The sequence below is a fragment of the Ostrinia nubilalis genome, chromosome Z (genome assembly GCF_963855985.1).
Source record: "Ostrinia nubilalis chromosome Z, ilOstNubi1.1, whole genome shotgun sequence".
NCBI lineage: Eukaryota > Metazoa > Arthropoda > Insecta > Lepidoptera > Crambidae > Ostrinia > Ostrinia nubilalis.
The window spans coordinates 27,640,940-27,657,435 of record NC_087119.1 but is presented as its reverse complement, the minus strand read 5'-3'; the positions used below and the strand labels follow the sequence as shown (position 1 = coordinate 27,657,435).

General features: G+C 36.1%; 1 protein-coding gene across 3 annotated transcripts; it reads right to left on the bottom strand.

The window, feature by feature from the left end:
- Positions 1-270: 270 nt before the first annotated feature.
- On the bottom strand, positions 271-15,196 carry LOC135086989 (uncharacterized). 3 transcript variants are annotated; one of them, XM_063981841.1, is made up of 2 exons: positions 15,130-15,196; positions 271-2,228 (listed from the first exon to the last, which is right to left on the bottom strand). In XM_063981841.1, the coding sequence occupies exon 2, from the start codon at positions 2,158-2,160 to the stop codon at positions 1,528-1,530; it is 633 nt and encodes a 210-aa protein (XP_063837911.1). In that variant the 5' UTR covers positions 2,161-2,228; positions 15,130-15,196; the 3' UTR covers positions 271-1,527. The 3 variants fall into 3 exon arrangements, with proteins under 3 accessions (XP_063837911.1, XP_063837910.1, XP_063837912.1); XM_063981840.1 differs by lacking the exon at positions 15,130-15,196 and adding an exon at positions 11,032-11,257; XM_063981842.1 differs by lacking the exon at positions 15,130-15,196 and adding an exon at positions 11,032-11,257 and having other exon boundaries at positions 271-2,105.
- Positions 15,197-16,496: the final 1,300 nt, after the last annotated feature.

Sequence of the window (16,496 nt, the reverse complement as noted above, 5' to 3'; positions counted from 1 at the left end):
CCTAGCAACTGGCCGGATATCCGGTATCCGGTATCCGGCCAAACAACTATCCGTTTCATCTCTAATATTTACATAAGTGTGAGAAACAGCGTTATTGGTAGACACTCACCCGGGAGCGGAGGGCGCGGGGGGTGCGGCGGGCGCGGGGGGCGCGGGCGCGGGCGGCGCGGCGCCGAACAGGGGCGCGGCCGCTGCAACAACGCGCGCTCGTTACTACGCCGCCTTTTGGCAACTCACTATCAAACTATGTAAAGCCTGGTCCGTGAGCACGTAGAATTTAGTCCAATGACCCCAAGCTACCCATCCTTATCGCTCGCGCGTAATTATATTGCTGTCGCGACTGTGCGACGGGCGCCCGCAGTGAGTGTGCGAGCGCGACAGCAACATAATTACGCGCAAGCGATAAGGATGGGTAGCTTGAGGTCATTGGACAAGATTCTACGTGCTCACGGACCAGGCTTTAGTGTTGGTATAGGTTGGTGTTACAGGCATAGGCCGGATCCGACAATCAGCGACTGACGACGAACAGTTAATTAACAAAACCATCAAAGGAAAAGTAAACTTTACCTATTAGCTTTTCCATCTCAAAAGTTTGGCTCGCAAAAATCACTCAAACAATGCTAGTAGGTACTCTAGAACTTTGGAAATAACTGAATCCAAAGATAAGGATGATTCTGATTCGACTAAATTTTCGCGACTCAGCAATCATCTAAAGTTTAGATTTTATTTAGATTAATTTATATTCTAAACAAATATGGCGCCAAGAGATCAAACAGCTTATTTAGTTAATATTGTGATTTGTGTCATGCTCAATAATTTGCCCTACTGAGAATTTGATACTAAAAAATAACAGTATTTATTGATACTATTCCTGACACATTATTGTTAAAATGTAGTGACACATTTTTCATATGAATCGGTTCCATGATTGCTTCGGAGTCGGCCAACCGTAAACACCTGAAAATTCACCTTGCTTGTCCAACACATGGTTATTAATACAGGATGATTTTGTTATCAGTGTCCAATTTTTTTAAAATAATAATATGAAGCTCTATAGAACAATTTTACAATACAACTTTATCTTAATTTTTTTTAATCGCGGTATTTTTTGCGAAAAATCTTAATTTTTAAATGTTTAGGCTTATTTTCGCGTACCACTTAAGGTTTGCAGTTAACGTATTATTCTATGAACGAAGCGAATAATATCCATTTGAGCCAATTTTGAAACCGCGCGCAGCGGATAAAAATAATTAAATATGAAAAAAATATATTGTTTTCTTTACGTAAATTGATTAAGTTACTGATCCTGAGTAGCTCCTAAAAATTTGGATACTGATTGCAAAATCACCCTGTATAATAACGTATCTAGAACACATTTACAATAATTTAAATGAAGTTTAACATTGTCTCATCATATCCCTAATGCTAGGAACTACAAATAAATATACACAGGGCAGGTATGTACACCATCGTAGACTGCATCTCACTTAACATCAGGTGTGATTGCGGTCAAATACCTGCCTTGTTTTACTTAAAAGAAAAAGGCCCACAATAATGGAAAAACTTACGATACACAGACCAATCACTAGTTCGCAGATAATAACTACATCGATAATTGTCCGTAAATAGAGCCGCGCGGGGCGCGGACGCGGCGCCGACTCCGCGGGCGTTACCTTCGACGGGCGGCGGCTGCGGCGCGGCGGACTTGAGGTGGTGCAGCGCGTGCGGCGGCAGGTAGGCGGTGCGGAAGAAGTGCTCCTTCTCGAAGGTGGTGGCGTGCACGAAGTAGCACACCTGGCGCTCGCAGCGGTCGTTCTCGTAGTCGCGGCAGAAGCGGTACACGCCCTTGAGCTGGCTCTTGTCGAGCTCGTGCGCGTAGATGCAGGCGGCGCCGCGCGCGCACGTGCCGCGCACCCAGTCCTTGCACATGGCGGCGGCGGGCTTGCGGCGCGCCGGCTCGGGCTCGGGCGCGGGCGAGCCGGCGCGCTCGTACTCCTCGTCCTCCACCTCCTGCTTCAGAGTGAGCGGGCACGCGGGAGGCGAGTCCGGAGGCAGCGGCGGTTGCACCACGGAAGTGACTTTATTTTTTCTTTTTTTTTCGTTCGCTTCGGATATTTGAATTTGATCTTCCTCAAATTTGGACTTAAGATATTTTTTCATGTGTTTAAAATTTGGCGAAGGTCGGAAGTTGATGGTGTCGTCGATGTGGTGTTTTTCTTTGCAATTGCCTGTCGATTAAATAAAATTTGATAAAATATTGTTAGTGTTCTTTCAATAACATTGTTGATCGTTTTGATCCATTCGTTGGTGATCTCATCAGAAATGATAACCATTTTAATTTCGCACTAGCGCCCACAAATAATTCGCAAAAGCACTCGTCCACATATCAGGGTTGAAAAAATAAAGTTTTTTTTTATTTTAATAAAAAATTATTAGGTTTTACGGTCATTGCTTTAAATTTTCTTGCGGGGAACATAATCAAATTGATTTATAGTTCAAACAATTTTTCAAGTTTCTTTATATTATGTATGACTAGCAGTCGCCCGCGACTTCGTACGCGTGGATCCCGTTTTACCCCCTTAGGCGTGGAGTTTCGTAAAATTCTATGCCTACGTCATAACATCTACCTGCATGCCAAATTTCAGCCCGATCCGTCCAGTGGTTTGGGCTGTGCGATGATAGATCACTATGTCAGTCACCTTTGAGTTATTTAGAAGAAGCTCCGAATGAAACTACTGGACCGATTTTTGTTAGTGGTACGAATTTCGCCAGGTTCGAGACGATTAAATTATAAAAATATTTTATGTAACCCGCCTTTATTAAGCTACTAGCGGCCGCCCGCGACTTCGTACGCGTAGAACCCGTTTTACCCCCTTCATCTATCTTACGCGGTTTAGATTTTTTCATACTAATGTTTTTTCCCGCTAACTCCCGTTCCCGTTGGAATTTCGCAATATCCTGTTGTAATTAAGCTTTAAGTTTACTAAGGTACCTGCATGCCAAATTTCAAGCGTCTATCTTAAGTGGCTTAGATTTTTTCATACAAATGTTTTTTCCCGCTAACTCCCGTTCCCGTAGGAATTTTGCAATATCCTGTTATAACTAAGCTTTAAGTTTACTAAGGTACCTGCTTGCTAAATTTCAAGCGTCTAACTTAAGCGGTTTAGATTTTTCATACAAAAGGATTTTCCCTCTTGTTCCCGTTTCCGTGAGAATTTCGGGAATTCCTTGTTGTAACTAAGCTCTAAGTTTAATAAGGTACCTACATGCCAAATTTTAAGCGTCTAACTTAAGCGGTTTAGATTTTTCATACAAAAGGATTTTCCCGCTAATGCCCGTTCCCGTGGGAATTCCTAAGTATCCTATAACCTGCCCAGGAGTATGAAGAATAATTGTACCAAGTTTCGTTAAAATCCGTCAAGTAGTTTTTGTTTCTATAAGGAACATACAGACAGACAGACAGACAAAAATTTTACTGATTGCATTTTTGGCATCAGTATCGAACACTAATCACCCCCTGATAGTTATTTTGAAAATATATTTCATGTACAGAATTGACCTCTCTACAGATTTATTATAAGTATAGATTACATTTTTAGTTCAAACATGGTTCAAACTGTCCCTCAATATTATTATTGTTAATTGTATCTTGCACTATACAGATCTATTGTTGATTTTTATTCTATTGTAGAGTCGGAAATGTGACTGACTACCAAATATTTATTTGAATCGAATTATACATTGGTTGTTATTTATTTTGTGATAAATAACTTAGCTTGCATTTATCGTTTAATTTGAATTAGTAACATTGTTTCCCAACATTTCATTATAGTAGGGTCACAGGTAGGGTTTCTTACGATCTCCTCTCGTACTATTAATTCCATTTTCAAATATTGATTTTTATTTTAAAATAAAAAATTAGACAAGTGCGTGTCGTGCCACGCGCAGTGTAGGGTTCCGTAGCACAGTGTTTTATTTTGGCTTAGAAGCGGACATCCCTGTTTTATTAATTCAATCGTTAGATATTACTATTATGTATAAAATTGATAAAGGAACTAGTAGTTGTATTTGTTTAGTTTCGAAGAAATATTCGATTTTGTGATTTTATAAAAAAAAAACAATTTTAGAAGCATATTTTCAAAAAAAAATACATTAAGTCAGAATTTTGTAAATAAATTTACCTATCACTATAACGTCTACCTTTATGCAAAAATAAATGGTTATTGCTGCAGTAATTTAGGAATTATTTAATAATTTATGATTTTCAGAAAACATTTTTTTCTTCGTTGTCCTAGAAAATTGGCAGCTATATTTACTTTATATTGATGCATGATATAATTATCTATAATACCTGAAAATATTACTTGCCAATCCCGTGGAAGTTCGAAGATATTTAAATTTCTATGAGTTTAGAAAATTTATATGTAAATAGGGTTGTCATCTGAATATTTTTTAGTTTTTTAAATGCCGTCCGTAACAATACGGTTTTAATGCCTTTGTTAGATAACTATTGAAATTCATTGCTTTTACCATTATTAATTTGTCTGGTCGAGTTTGATAATTATAGAGTTGGCCTTGGCCCTGTGGCGGCTTATTGGAAATCCTATCGTTTTCGAAACATCGATATGTTGCAGTCAAAACTCATAATCGATCAAAACCACTTTTGACTGCAAATTTCAGTTAATAGTGGTTTTGACCGATGGCCTTAGTCAATATTACTTTTGACAAATTTTTCTAGTCGTATCATCGAACTCCCACGGGATAGGCAAGTAATATTTTCAGGTATTATATATAACTATATCATGCATCAATATAAAGTATATATAGCTGCCAATTTTCTAGGACAACGGAGAAAAAAATGTTTTCTGAAAATCATAAATTATTAAATAATTCCTAAATTACTGCAGCAATAACCATTTCGTCGTCGTCGTTTCAGCCAAATGATGTCCACTGCTGGACAAAGGCCTCCCCCAAGGTTTTCCACAATGAACGGTCCTGCGCTGCCCGCATCCAGGCTCTTCCCGCGACCCTTACCAGATCGTCGGTCCACCTAGTAGGAGGCCTGCCCACGCTACGTTTTCCAGCCCGTGGTCGCCACTCGAGAACTTAACCACCAATAACCATTTATTTTTGCATAAAGGTAGACGTTATAGTGATAGGTAAATTTATTTACAAAATTCTGACTTAATGTAATTTTTTTAGAAAATATGCTTCTAAAACTGTTTTTTTTTATAAAATCACAATATCGAATATTTCTTCGAAACTAAGCAAATACAACTACTAGTTCCTTTATCAATTTTATACATAATAGTAATATCTAACGATTGAATTAATAAAACAGGGATGTCCGCATTGTCCGCTTCTAAGGCAAAATAAAAGACTGTGCGTAGTTGTCTGTCGTTAACAAAATATATTTCAGAAGCAAGCCTTTACTTCATCTAAAGTCACTTTTTCTTCTAAGGAATTTTTATTAGTTAAGAACACATGAGTTAAATGACTATTACTCTTAAACTATCTGACCTATCTTAACCGTTATAATTTTCCTTAAAAGTTCATGAAAAGCAGTATTATTATGAATTTTTCCAGATTTTTCAAGCCAACAGTTTGGTTTTTAGACCCCTCTGGTGGGGGAGCGCCCTACTCGAACAAAAATTGGCACTTTAAACTTTAATATTTTGCAAATGGATCCCTAAATCGAAAAATATTCTTAGAAACTCCTAAGTCATTTTAAAAGACCTATCCAACGATACCCCACACGATAGGGTAGAACTTTACATGTAGGGAATTAACCCTAAAATTTTATTTTACCGTTTTGTTGGCGTGATTAATATACATACCTCCACAAAATTACAGCTCTCAGTGCCAATAGTTACCAAGCAAAGCCTCGGACAGACAGACATATTGAAACTATAAGGGTTCCTTGTCAGTACTAACTACGGAACCCTAAAGATCATGCAATAAAAATCGTGACCCCTGGCACATTAGAGAACCCGAGGGAGACGGCAGGCTGCTCCTGCGTAGTCGAAGTTCGCACAGCAGTACACACACTGGATAGTCACAATGGTCACTCACGTCACGTGTAGCATTAAAAATTCGCACGTTGTTAAACTTTGGCGGCTCATAACTAGCTATCCAATCAATATTAGAATCTAAAAAATGTTTCTATTAAACCAAAGACATACTCTAAATTAATACTAACTAAATAATAAATTCGGTCGAAAACATGCGAGAAAAAAAATTAAGCAGTTTTTTACCCGACTGCGCCAGAAGGAGGGTTATGTTTTTCGAGTGTATGTATGTATGAAACTTTCGAATATCCGAAATAAAAAAATATCCTTAACCATAACAGATTCAAAGGTTTCGGATAGTTTCGGATGTAGGCAGAGTCAAGCAAGTCCTACGGTGATTTAATGATTGCATTTTGAAGTACACAAGTTTTTTCCCTGATAAAAGCTTTTTTGTGAGACCAAAAGAAGGTGACAGATGCCAAAGAAATCTCTTCTGTACCCATTCTATTCGTATGGCATGAACTGTATTAGACAACTATTGGAATTTGCATTCTATACTTAGCACAGATATCCGTAATCGTAACCGAAACTTTCGGATATCCTAAATAAAAAAATATTCGTAACCGGTATAATATTATTCCAATATCCGTAACCGTATCCATAACCGAAACTACATATTCATAGCATCCCTAATTGATACTTTGGATTGGAGTCGGTGTTGGCAAACATAATATGCTTCATAATCTTGGCACAGACTCCTAAAGTATTAATCATGGTATACAGTGTGAGTCTCGATAAAGTGCACATAATATGGAAATATTTTTATTTTATCAGGACATACCTCTTAGTTAAAAAGTTTTTACGTTTTCTTTACAATAAGTAATTGAAATAAAAAGAAATCTATAAAATATTTTAAATAAATCTCAAAAAAATTTTGACCACTTTTTTGTCTATAAAAATAGGTCTAGTTTCACTATTTAATGTATTTAAGTATGTTTATATCCGTTGTCTAGTACCTATAGTACAAGCTTTGCTTAGTTTGGGACTAGAAGCGCAGTGTAAAATGTCCAAAGGTTATTTATTTATTTATTTATTTTCATATGAGCACTTTATTCACACTGTTTAAAGAGTCTTCCTAAATGAGTAAATTATTTTTCTGCTTTTTAGTGTGTTTTTTGGAGTCGGTTTTATTTTTTATTGAATAGGCTAGGAACATTATGAAAAATTCTTTCACCATGAGAACCCTATTTTTTTATGAACATAGGAATATTTATTGATTCATGTTTGAATTTTTTTTAGATCTATTTTCATAAATAAAACACTGAATACTGAACTTTCACATTATATTGTCTCATTTTATTAATTATTATTAACAAAAATAAATAATCATTGTTAATCATATAACTTAACTATTAATGGATAACAGTATTATAACTAAAAATAGGTAAATAATAAAATAGCCAAGTGCGTATCGTGGTACGCGCAGTGTAGGGTTCCGTAGTTGTCCGTCGTTACCACAATATACTTCAGAATTAAGCAATTACTTCATCTAAAGTCACTTTAAATATTTTATTCTAAGGAATTTTTATTAGTTTAGAAATTGTATAATACATGAGTTAAATGACTATTAGCCTAGGCGCAGACCATTGATTTTTCGTCGGCTGATAGTTTAGTCGGGTTGGGCTCTCAGTGCGCACACTGATCCAACTAAACAGTTGAATCGGGCGTGGGTGCGCAGGCCGCCGATTTAAATTCAAGCCGATTGCTTCATTCGAGAGAAAGAGATCTGTCGCCCAGAAATATTATTATTTCTTTATACTTGACTATTTCTTGTCCGCGGCTTTTTCCAAATTTTATTTTACCGATTTGTCGGCGTGATTAATATACATATCTCCACAAAATTACAGCTCTCTAGTGCCAATAGTTTCCTCGGACAGACAAACAGACAGACATATCGAAACTATATGGTACCCTTCCTTGTCAGGACTACGGAACCCTAAAAATGACTAAATTGAGCAGTCATATTATACAATTTTAAGAACAAAAGTGAAGAGATTAAGATGTAGGGACATCCATTTCATAAGTGTAATAATAACAGTAATGTAATCAAAAATATATAAAATTAAATACGCACAGCAACATAGCATATTATGGTATATGGATGGGTCAAAGTATTCAAGAAACTTTAGTACACATAATGATGACATTGAGGCAATATGCCTTTATTTTTATTTCTCACATTTCGGTAGCCTTGGCATTGTCAAATCATTGGTTGCTTTGCAAAACAAAAAAACACCAATCATAAAATATAGACATTAGAAATCTCTTGATGTCAATTGCCACATTAAAGAGGCCCATAATAGGTATTCTAATGAAATCACGCTCAGCTGTTTTCATTACTTTCCATAAATAAAAATGTACTATATAACTTTTTAGTTGATTAAATTCTTATAATACTCTAAGCTTCAACCACACCAACGCATGCAGATCGCGCCGTGATCGCGCAGGCGATGGCGATCTGCACGCGTTGGTGTGGTTGAAACTTTAAGAATCTGACTTAAATACTTATTTTAAAGATATTATAGGATTTAACTAGTGTATATTTAAATGCAATTTACTAACAATAAAGGCGCGCGCGCACGCGTGACTCTTGTCACCGTGACAGTATGTCTCTCCAATCCAGATAAGAATAAGTGGTACATTGTCTCTTTATAAAAATGTAAAAAGAAAGCAATACTGTCACAGTGACAAAAAGTCAGCAGTGCGCACAAAGCCTAACCACTGAGGGGAACTAAGTCATTGGACTCCATGCTATGACAAAGAAACGCAAACAGACATTGCAGTGGATTATTGTATTACCCTACAGGATTCCACTGGGGCCTGATGAAGAAAAAAAATCTATTAAAAGCGATGTATATTTCCCATTACAGTGCCACATTAAGTTTGTTAAAACTCATGTAAATACTTCTCATGTACAAATACTTAACCATATACAGGGAGACCAATAATTCGATGGTTATATTCTTTGTAGGGGTAATGGTAGAGCTCATTTCCAAGATTAGATTAGATATTTTAGCACAACAAATTTTCCTTGAGTATTGCATTTTGTATTTTAAATTAATTTCGTATTAAATTGACTAGTAGAAAATACCAAAAAACGTATAGGTACTATTAAGCTCCGATGATTACAGTACCAATCCGATCACAAGTTGTACAACAAAATTTATTGGAAATGAGTTCTACAATAATTCCTTTCAAGGACTGCATCAAATTATCAGTCACCTTGTATAAGTAAAAGCTTAGATGGGTAGTCTTCCTTTACAAGCACTTCGTCCTAAGTGATGCAAAAATGTTGTGTCATTCACAGTCATTACATTGTGAAAAATTTACAATAAAGATGATTTTTCTGTAGTGGAAGTATCATTGTTACAAAATTTTATTATTTGTTAGATAATAAAACATTTATTAAAATAAAATACATTTTTGTACTTGAAGTAAAATTTCAAGTGAGCCAGAATGGTCCACTCGAGTTGCCCCACTTTTCTTGCGCATACTATTTAACTAATCTATGACCACTGTACTCAAAAGTTGATCTTACATTAAAATTTATGAATTGTATATGTATCATATTATTACACTGAAAGTACCTTGTATACTACGAGACTTGTGTTGTACCTATTTAGACCATGGCATCCTGCACGCCACAAAACACACAACTCATTGCTATGAGCTGTTAATCGGCATATTCAGCAGCACTATGTCGTAATCATCAGCTATTTTAATTAATGTTTCTTACTTTGTCAATGAAGCATGTAGTTTTTATTATTTGGGGTTGCATGCGTGCTGCCGAATTCGTCGAAATTTAAAAATCGATAACATTAAAAGTTAAGTTACAGATGATTTAAGTACTCTAGACTAAACATTAATAAAGTCATACTACTCGTACATATACACAACACCTTAGATTAATAAAACCTAGATGGATAGTCTTCATACAAACGCTTCGTCAAGAGTGAGGCAAAAATCTTATGTCATTAGTGTCAATTTTGTTGGGGAGTGTAGACAGTGAAGGCGATTTTCCCGAAAGTAGGGAAATTTTTAATACGTTTTTAATAATTTTATAATTAACAAAAACAAAACGCATCATGTACTTACTTATTTATTGAATTCAAAGTACCTACCTAATAACAATAAGATAAATCGACTTAAAAGTCTCGATTTCATAAAAAAGGAAGTGTATTTGTACGGCGAACAATTGGGAAATAAATTTTCTTGTTACTGGTATCATTCCCGTATTTAATTTTTGAAAGCCAAATTCAAGCAAAATACGCGTCGAATCGTAGTACTTACTTAAGAAATGTAACACTGGTCACTTTCTTTTGTTTTTCTGATGTATTTTAGACACCCTTTCACAGCACAAACCGTTTTAATTAATTAAAATTCGTCGGACGTGTTTACCAATTTTTCACTTTGACAGTTCATGTGACGTTTACGGGTAAGCCGTGCCGGCTCCCTAAAAACTGCCTCACCTTTCGTGCACTGACTATCTATCTAGGTTTTATTAATCTAAGCACAACACCTTAATCAGTAATAAACAAAAATATAAGCAAGTAGGTAGGTACCTACATTCAATCAAAAATAAATAACACGATCTTGAAGGCGCCATCTTAGAAAAAAAAAAGTAAATGACTCACTTCAAGACATGATTAATTTTCGCTGTCGGGAGTGTTATATTAAAACAAGCACTGCACAAATAACTAATTTATATAAAATTATACTTCATACAAATTAATCCAGAAATTCGCTATCGCCTTAATTATAAATAAAATAAAATCTAAAAGTTCGCTGCGAACGTCAACAAAATAAGTTGGGTGGCTATTATAAATATAATTTAATTATAGTATACATTTTAAATTTCGTTTGTTGACCAATGATTTCGGTATGACAAAATACTTTCCTATCTACATATTGGCAATAATCGTGGCATTATAGCATCACGAAGGTTATATTCAGTAAAACTTACTTGATTCGGTGGCCTGCATTGTCTACGCTGTTAAAAATAATTTCGTTCGAACACAATGAAGTAAAGAAATACACTTTTTGTTTATATTTAGAGTGGAATATTTGTAGCGAATTAATTACCACAGAACACTTTAATTATTCAAAAGAAATACACGTAAACAATGAAAAATACTGTGTCCGCCCTTACGCCATACACTTCACCTCACTACTACAACAAAACGTCACAGACAGACATCTGTGAGACAGACTCACAGTACGCCGCAAGTACGAGTACGACGTACGTACGTACATACACACAATATGCACAATACCACAGATATGGATTAGAGCACAATACCTACACACATACAAACAGTTTTAATTCATCATCATTCATTCTCACAGTTCATTCTCCTCATTCATTCATTCAATTCTCCATTTACTTTTTTTAGATTACGGCTCTAGTCTGTGGCTCTAGTTAAAGATATTTCAGCCATAACTTGTCATAGACTTATAATGAAATATACATATACTTGGTGGTAAGTGGTAATATTAGAAAACGTGTATGAAAATGAAACCTGTGGGTCTAGACAAAGTGCAAATTTTAATCGCAAACCAGTCGAAGAGTGGTCGAAAAGCCCCTTTTTTGTATGGAGTTTTGACGGATTCGATTTTCGATTCGATCAAAAAGTGCGTTTTGTCTAGGGGGGCTGAAATCTGTGGGTCTAGTCAAAATGCCATCGCAAACCAATAGGAAGTTTTCACTAATGTCAGTCGCCGCGTCACCAGTAATTCGATTCGATCGGAAAATGGCAGCCAAAATGCACATTGAACCACCAACGACGCGGCGATATAAAAGTTCATTCAAAATCGAATAAAAGTTAAAAAACGTCTATGACTTTGCGATTGTTTTTACTTTTTAAATTAGTTTCTTCCTTCTTAGCTTTTTTTTTTAAATTAGTTTCTTCCTTCTTTCTGCTCTCTGTTTACGTCTATGCTTCGCTGTCAAATTAGCTGTCAAAACGACATCGCGATACGGATTTGTCAAAACAGCCTTATGGTGGGTTGCACCATCTTAGTTTAACTTTGACAAACGTCTAAAATCTGTCAAACTCCATACAAAAAACACCGGTTAACGTCATAGTTACGTTCAAAGTTAGGTGGTGCAACTCACCCTATTGGTTTTCGATTGAATCGCAGCTTATCACCGGGGTTTTAGTAATCGCAATGAAAATGGCGGGTGTTGCGATTCGATTCGATTTTGATTGAGTCTTATATGTATGTTGGCTGCCTTTGTATGGGAAATTTCAATCCAGTCTTTCGATTATCGATAGGTACGGCTTTGCGATTCGATTTTTTGCCGTTTGACTAAGCCTTTTTTGTTATCGACCTCTTTTGCGATTTGTTTATTTGTTTGCGACTGGTTTGCGATGGGTTTGCGATTTTAAAGTGCGTTTTGACTAGACCCACTGAATGGATATGCATCATTCTTTTTTTTATGAAGCTCTTTTCTATGAGTGTTCAAAAAATTGGTAAAATTTTAGGAACAGATTTTTCGGAAGCTATTGTTGCTAGTTTTTGAAGTACCTAACTTTTGACAATAAACAACTGTGTTTTGAAATTCCTTTTTAGTCTGTCTGTCCTGTCCTGTGTGTCTGTCTGCCTGTCCGAGGTTTTGCTTGGAAACTATTGGCACTAGAGAGCTGTAATTTTGTGGAGGTATGTATATTAATCACGCCGACAAAACGGTAGAGGTGCACTGAGAAAGGAATTACCCGAAATTCCCACGGGAACGGGAATTAGCGGGAAAATCCGCTTAAGTTAGACGCTTGAAATTTGGCATGCAGGTACCTTAGTAAACTTAAAGCTTAGTTACAACAGGATATTGCAAAATTCCCACGGGAACAGGAGTTAGCCGGAAAAAACATTTGTATGAAAATAACCAAACCGCGTAACATAGATGAAGGGGTAAAACGGGATCCACGCGTACGAAGTCGCAGGCGGCCGCTAGAATATTATAAAATTTCTTACATTTAAAATTCCTTAAAAGAAAATATTAAAAGTGAAGTACATAGATGAAGAAATTGCTTGCTTTTGAAATATATTGTGGTAACGACGGACAACTACGGAACCCTTCACTGCGCGTGCCACGACACGCAGGCCAATTTTAATTTTTACATAGAAAACCGGAAGTAAAGTTTTTAAATAGAATTTCAATTATTGTTCGGGATAAAAAAAAAATATTCTAAAACCGAATCCAAAAAACCTTTTATTTTTTTTTATAAAATTTTACTTATTTCTTGCTTTTAGTTAACTAATTATTACCTTGATGTTACCACTGAAGGTAGGCAGTACATTGAGACCTTATTCTTCATGTCTACTGTAAAATAATATTCCCTACAAAATACAGGTTACCATATAGGAAACCTAAAAAGGCCTTAAACCGTCAGCCCACCTTAAAAACATGAAAGAATACAACTGTTGGTCTATTTGTACCTATAATATTTAAAGAATTATCCTCCAACTCCTAAGCATTAAAGAGTTGTACCTACCATGATCAGTTCATCATGATGAGATGATGAATATCTGATGTAAACACTTGAATAACTTTAGAAACTATACTTATCTATAAAATTAAAAGAATTATCTTCCAACTCCTAAGCATTAAGGAGTTTAACCTTCTATCATCAGCTCATCAATATGAGATGATGATTTCCAGGAGCAAATACTTGAATAACATAAGAAAAAGTTTGAAAAACGATATACGTGCCTATAAAATTTAAGGGTTGCCCTCGATTTCCCTAGGATCGCATCATCAGATCCTGACTTGGTGACAATGGGACCACCTCAGAAATGCACTCGGCATGCATTGCAACCACGTAAACTAGGTAACTACATAACATCGATAAAGATAAAATCCATAGTCACCTACCTTTATTACACTAGCTGACCCGGGGAACTTTATACCTACCTACATACTTACCGCCTAAATTATACATTCATAAAAAATATCGGGAAAACCTGTTAACTAATTATTTTCAATCTTATTCACTTTTCAAGTGTGTATGAAAAAAAAGGTAATAAGTACTTAGTTAGACTTTTGTTCCGTAGTCCTGACAAGGAACCCTTATAGTTTATGGACAGCTAACAAGGCATACACAATCAAATGGAAAGAAACATTGAAATCAATACGTATTTATAGTGTAGCCTTAATTAAAAGCTGCCACGATGTGCATAGATTGCGTGGAAGCGTAGTATCACAGTAGTACTTATTGAATAGTCTAAAAAACTTGAGAATTTTAAGAATCTAATTCAAGCCAGGAATCCTGCATATCAACTGCGTGTTTTAGATATTTAGTGACTGAAGGTAGAATATAATTAAGACTAAAATTAAAACAAAAATACTTTTAAGTAAGTCTGCAATGTCAGCCTGTGTATGAGGTGGGCGCTAGCAACTGCGACACAGTCCTTGACTAATGCAGTTGCTAACGCAACAATGTTTGTGCATGTAAGTGTTGTTGTTGCCAATAAAGATTTATTTATTTTTTATTTATTTTAATATTTTTAATGCACTTTCATATCAGACCGCTGACTGAAATCTAAAAACCAGAAAATAAACCAGAAAGCCTAGAAAAGCACAGCTTTTTTTTCCTCTTCTACCCTATCGTATGGGGTATTGTTGGATAGGTCTTTTAAAGTGACTTTTTTTAGATTAAGGCATCCATTTGCAAAAAATTAAAGTTTAAAGTACCAATTTCTATTCGAGTAGGGCGAGCCGTTGCCCTCCTTAGAAGGAGGGTGGGTAGTCTGATTAGTAGTATGATGCCTGACTTTTACCTATACCTACTAGCTAAGAGTAAAAAAAAACTAAAATAATGATCTAATTAAGCAAGAGAAAAGGGTAAAGCCATGTAGGTGTCTAATATGCAAAAAGCGAAGTAGTCAAGTTCTCCAAATCATTATTTACGCAATCCAATGAGATTTTTTTCAAAACAATATTGAGAATAAAAACTACCAACCTGTTTAAAATGTGTGTTTGGTGCTTGGATGTAAGTAAGCTTCTCATAGACATCAAATTGGAAAAGTGCATAAGCGTTAAATCAAATGAACTATAACTAACCTTACTTCCTCCTCTGACGGGCTGGGTGCGCGGGAGTCGGTGTGTGCCGTACCCTCTGAGGCCTAGGTACTGATACTGTCAGTCGACTGCCGTGGATGGCGAACGTAACGCTGCCATACGCTGCTTACGAACGTAGGTAGGGTAAAACACCCAGTAGTCAGGCTTTTAGTGAGAATTCAAATTTCAATCAACTGTATTTTAAATATTAAAAAAAAAAACTAACCAATCGTTATTTTCAAACAAGTTGTTTAATCAATTTTCTAAATTATATAGTATGTCCGGGCATGTAGTGATCAAACTTTAAAGGCGTAATCTAAGATAATTTTATCGATGAAAATACTTCAAATTTGGGGCTTGTTGACCCATTTCTCGCAAAATTACAAGGATTTAAGTTTTTAATTTTTAGTTTTCACCTCTTCCTTCAAAAACAAGTAGCATAGGTAAGGAAATATTTTATATCATGTGATAGCCAATAAAATTATCTATTAGTAGAAGTAGAAAACCGTGTGTCTGTTTTCTACTTCTACTAATAATTGTTTTCTAATTAATAATTCTATTCTATTAATAGTTTCATACTTTTTAAGGGAGTAAGAAAAGAATGGATTTTTTTCACTTCTTTTTCAGTTATTTTCCAACACAAGAAAAACCAAGTCGTTAAGGTATGTTTTATTTGCATTGTATTATTAGTATTTGAGCTATGCTACAAAACGAATGTAAATTTATTAGTCTACGTCTATTAGTTTCGAAGCTATTGTTGAACAAAGATGCCCCTTCCCAGCAGTTTCATCGCGCTGTTAACATGCGAAAATGCACTGCCTGAAAGAATCACACAATCTATTCCGACTACATGACTAGCCGCGCTATGAAACCGCTGGGAAGGGGTATCTTTGTTCAAGCCACCATTCATCGCCAGTCCTCCCGCACTGCAGTGACGATGACGAGTGGACCATTGAGTGCGGTTTTGACCTGGTCAGTCCTGCGCACGGGCGACTTGCCGCGCGCTCTTGTGCCCTTAACTTTCCCCTGCACGACAAGTCGTTCAACAGAAGCGCCAATAGTCAGCCATATTTCCTCTCAACTCAGCCATGTCCTACCCTGTACGGGACTATTTCCACCTGTCGTATCGGATTTGACGATATTTATATATTAAGGTGTAACCAAATAAAAAAAAAAACAATATTTTTAAGGAAATATTGTCCTTATAGGCTGCCTACTGGAGCTGGGCTGACCACTAGGAGGTTTACCCTATGTCCCTATTTTTACCCAAGCGTTTTTGTCTATGGATCGAATGAATATCATTCACTCAATGTTCGCAGGATCTTAAAAATCTCTTACTACCTACATTGTTTAATGTATCGTGGGTCCGC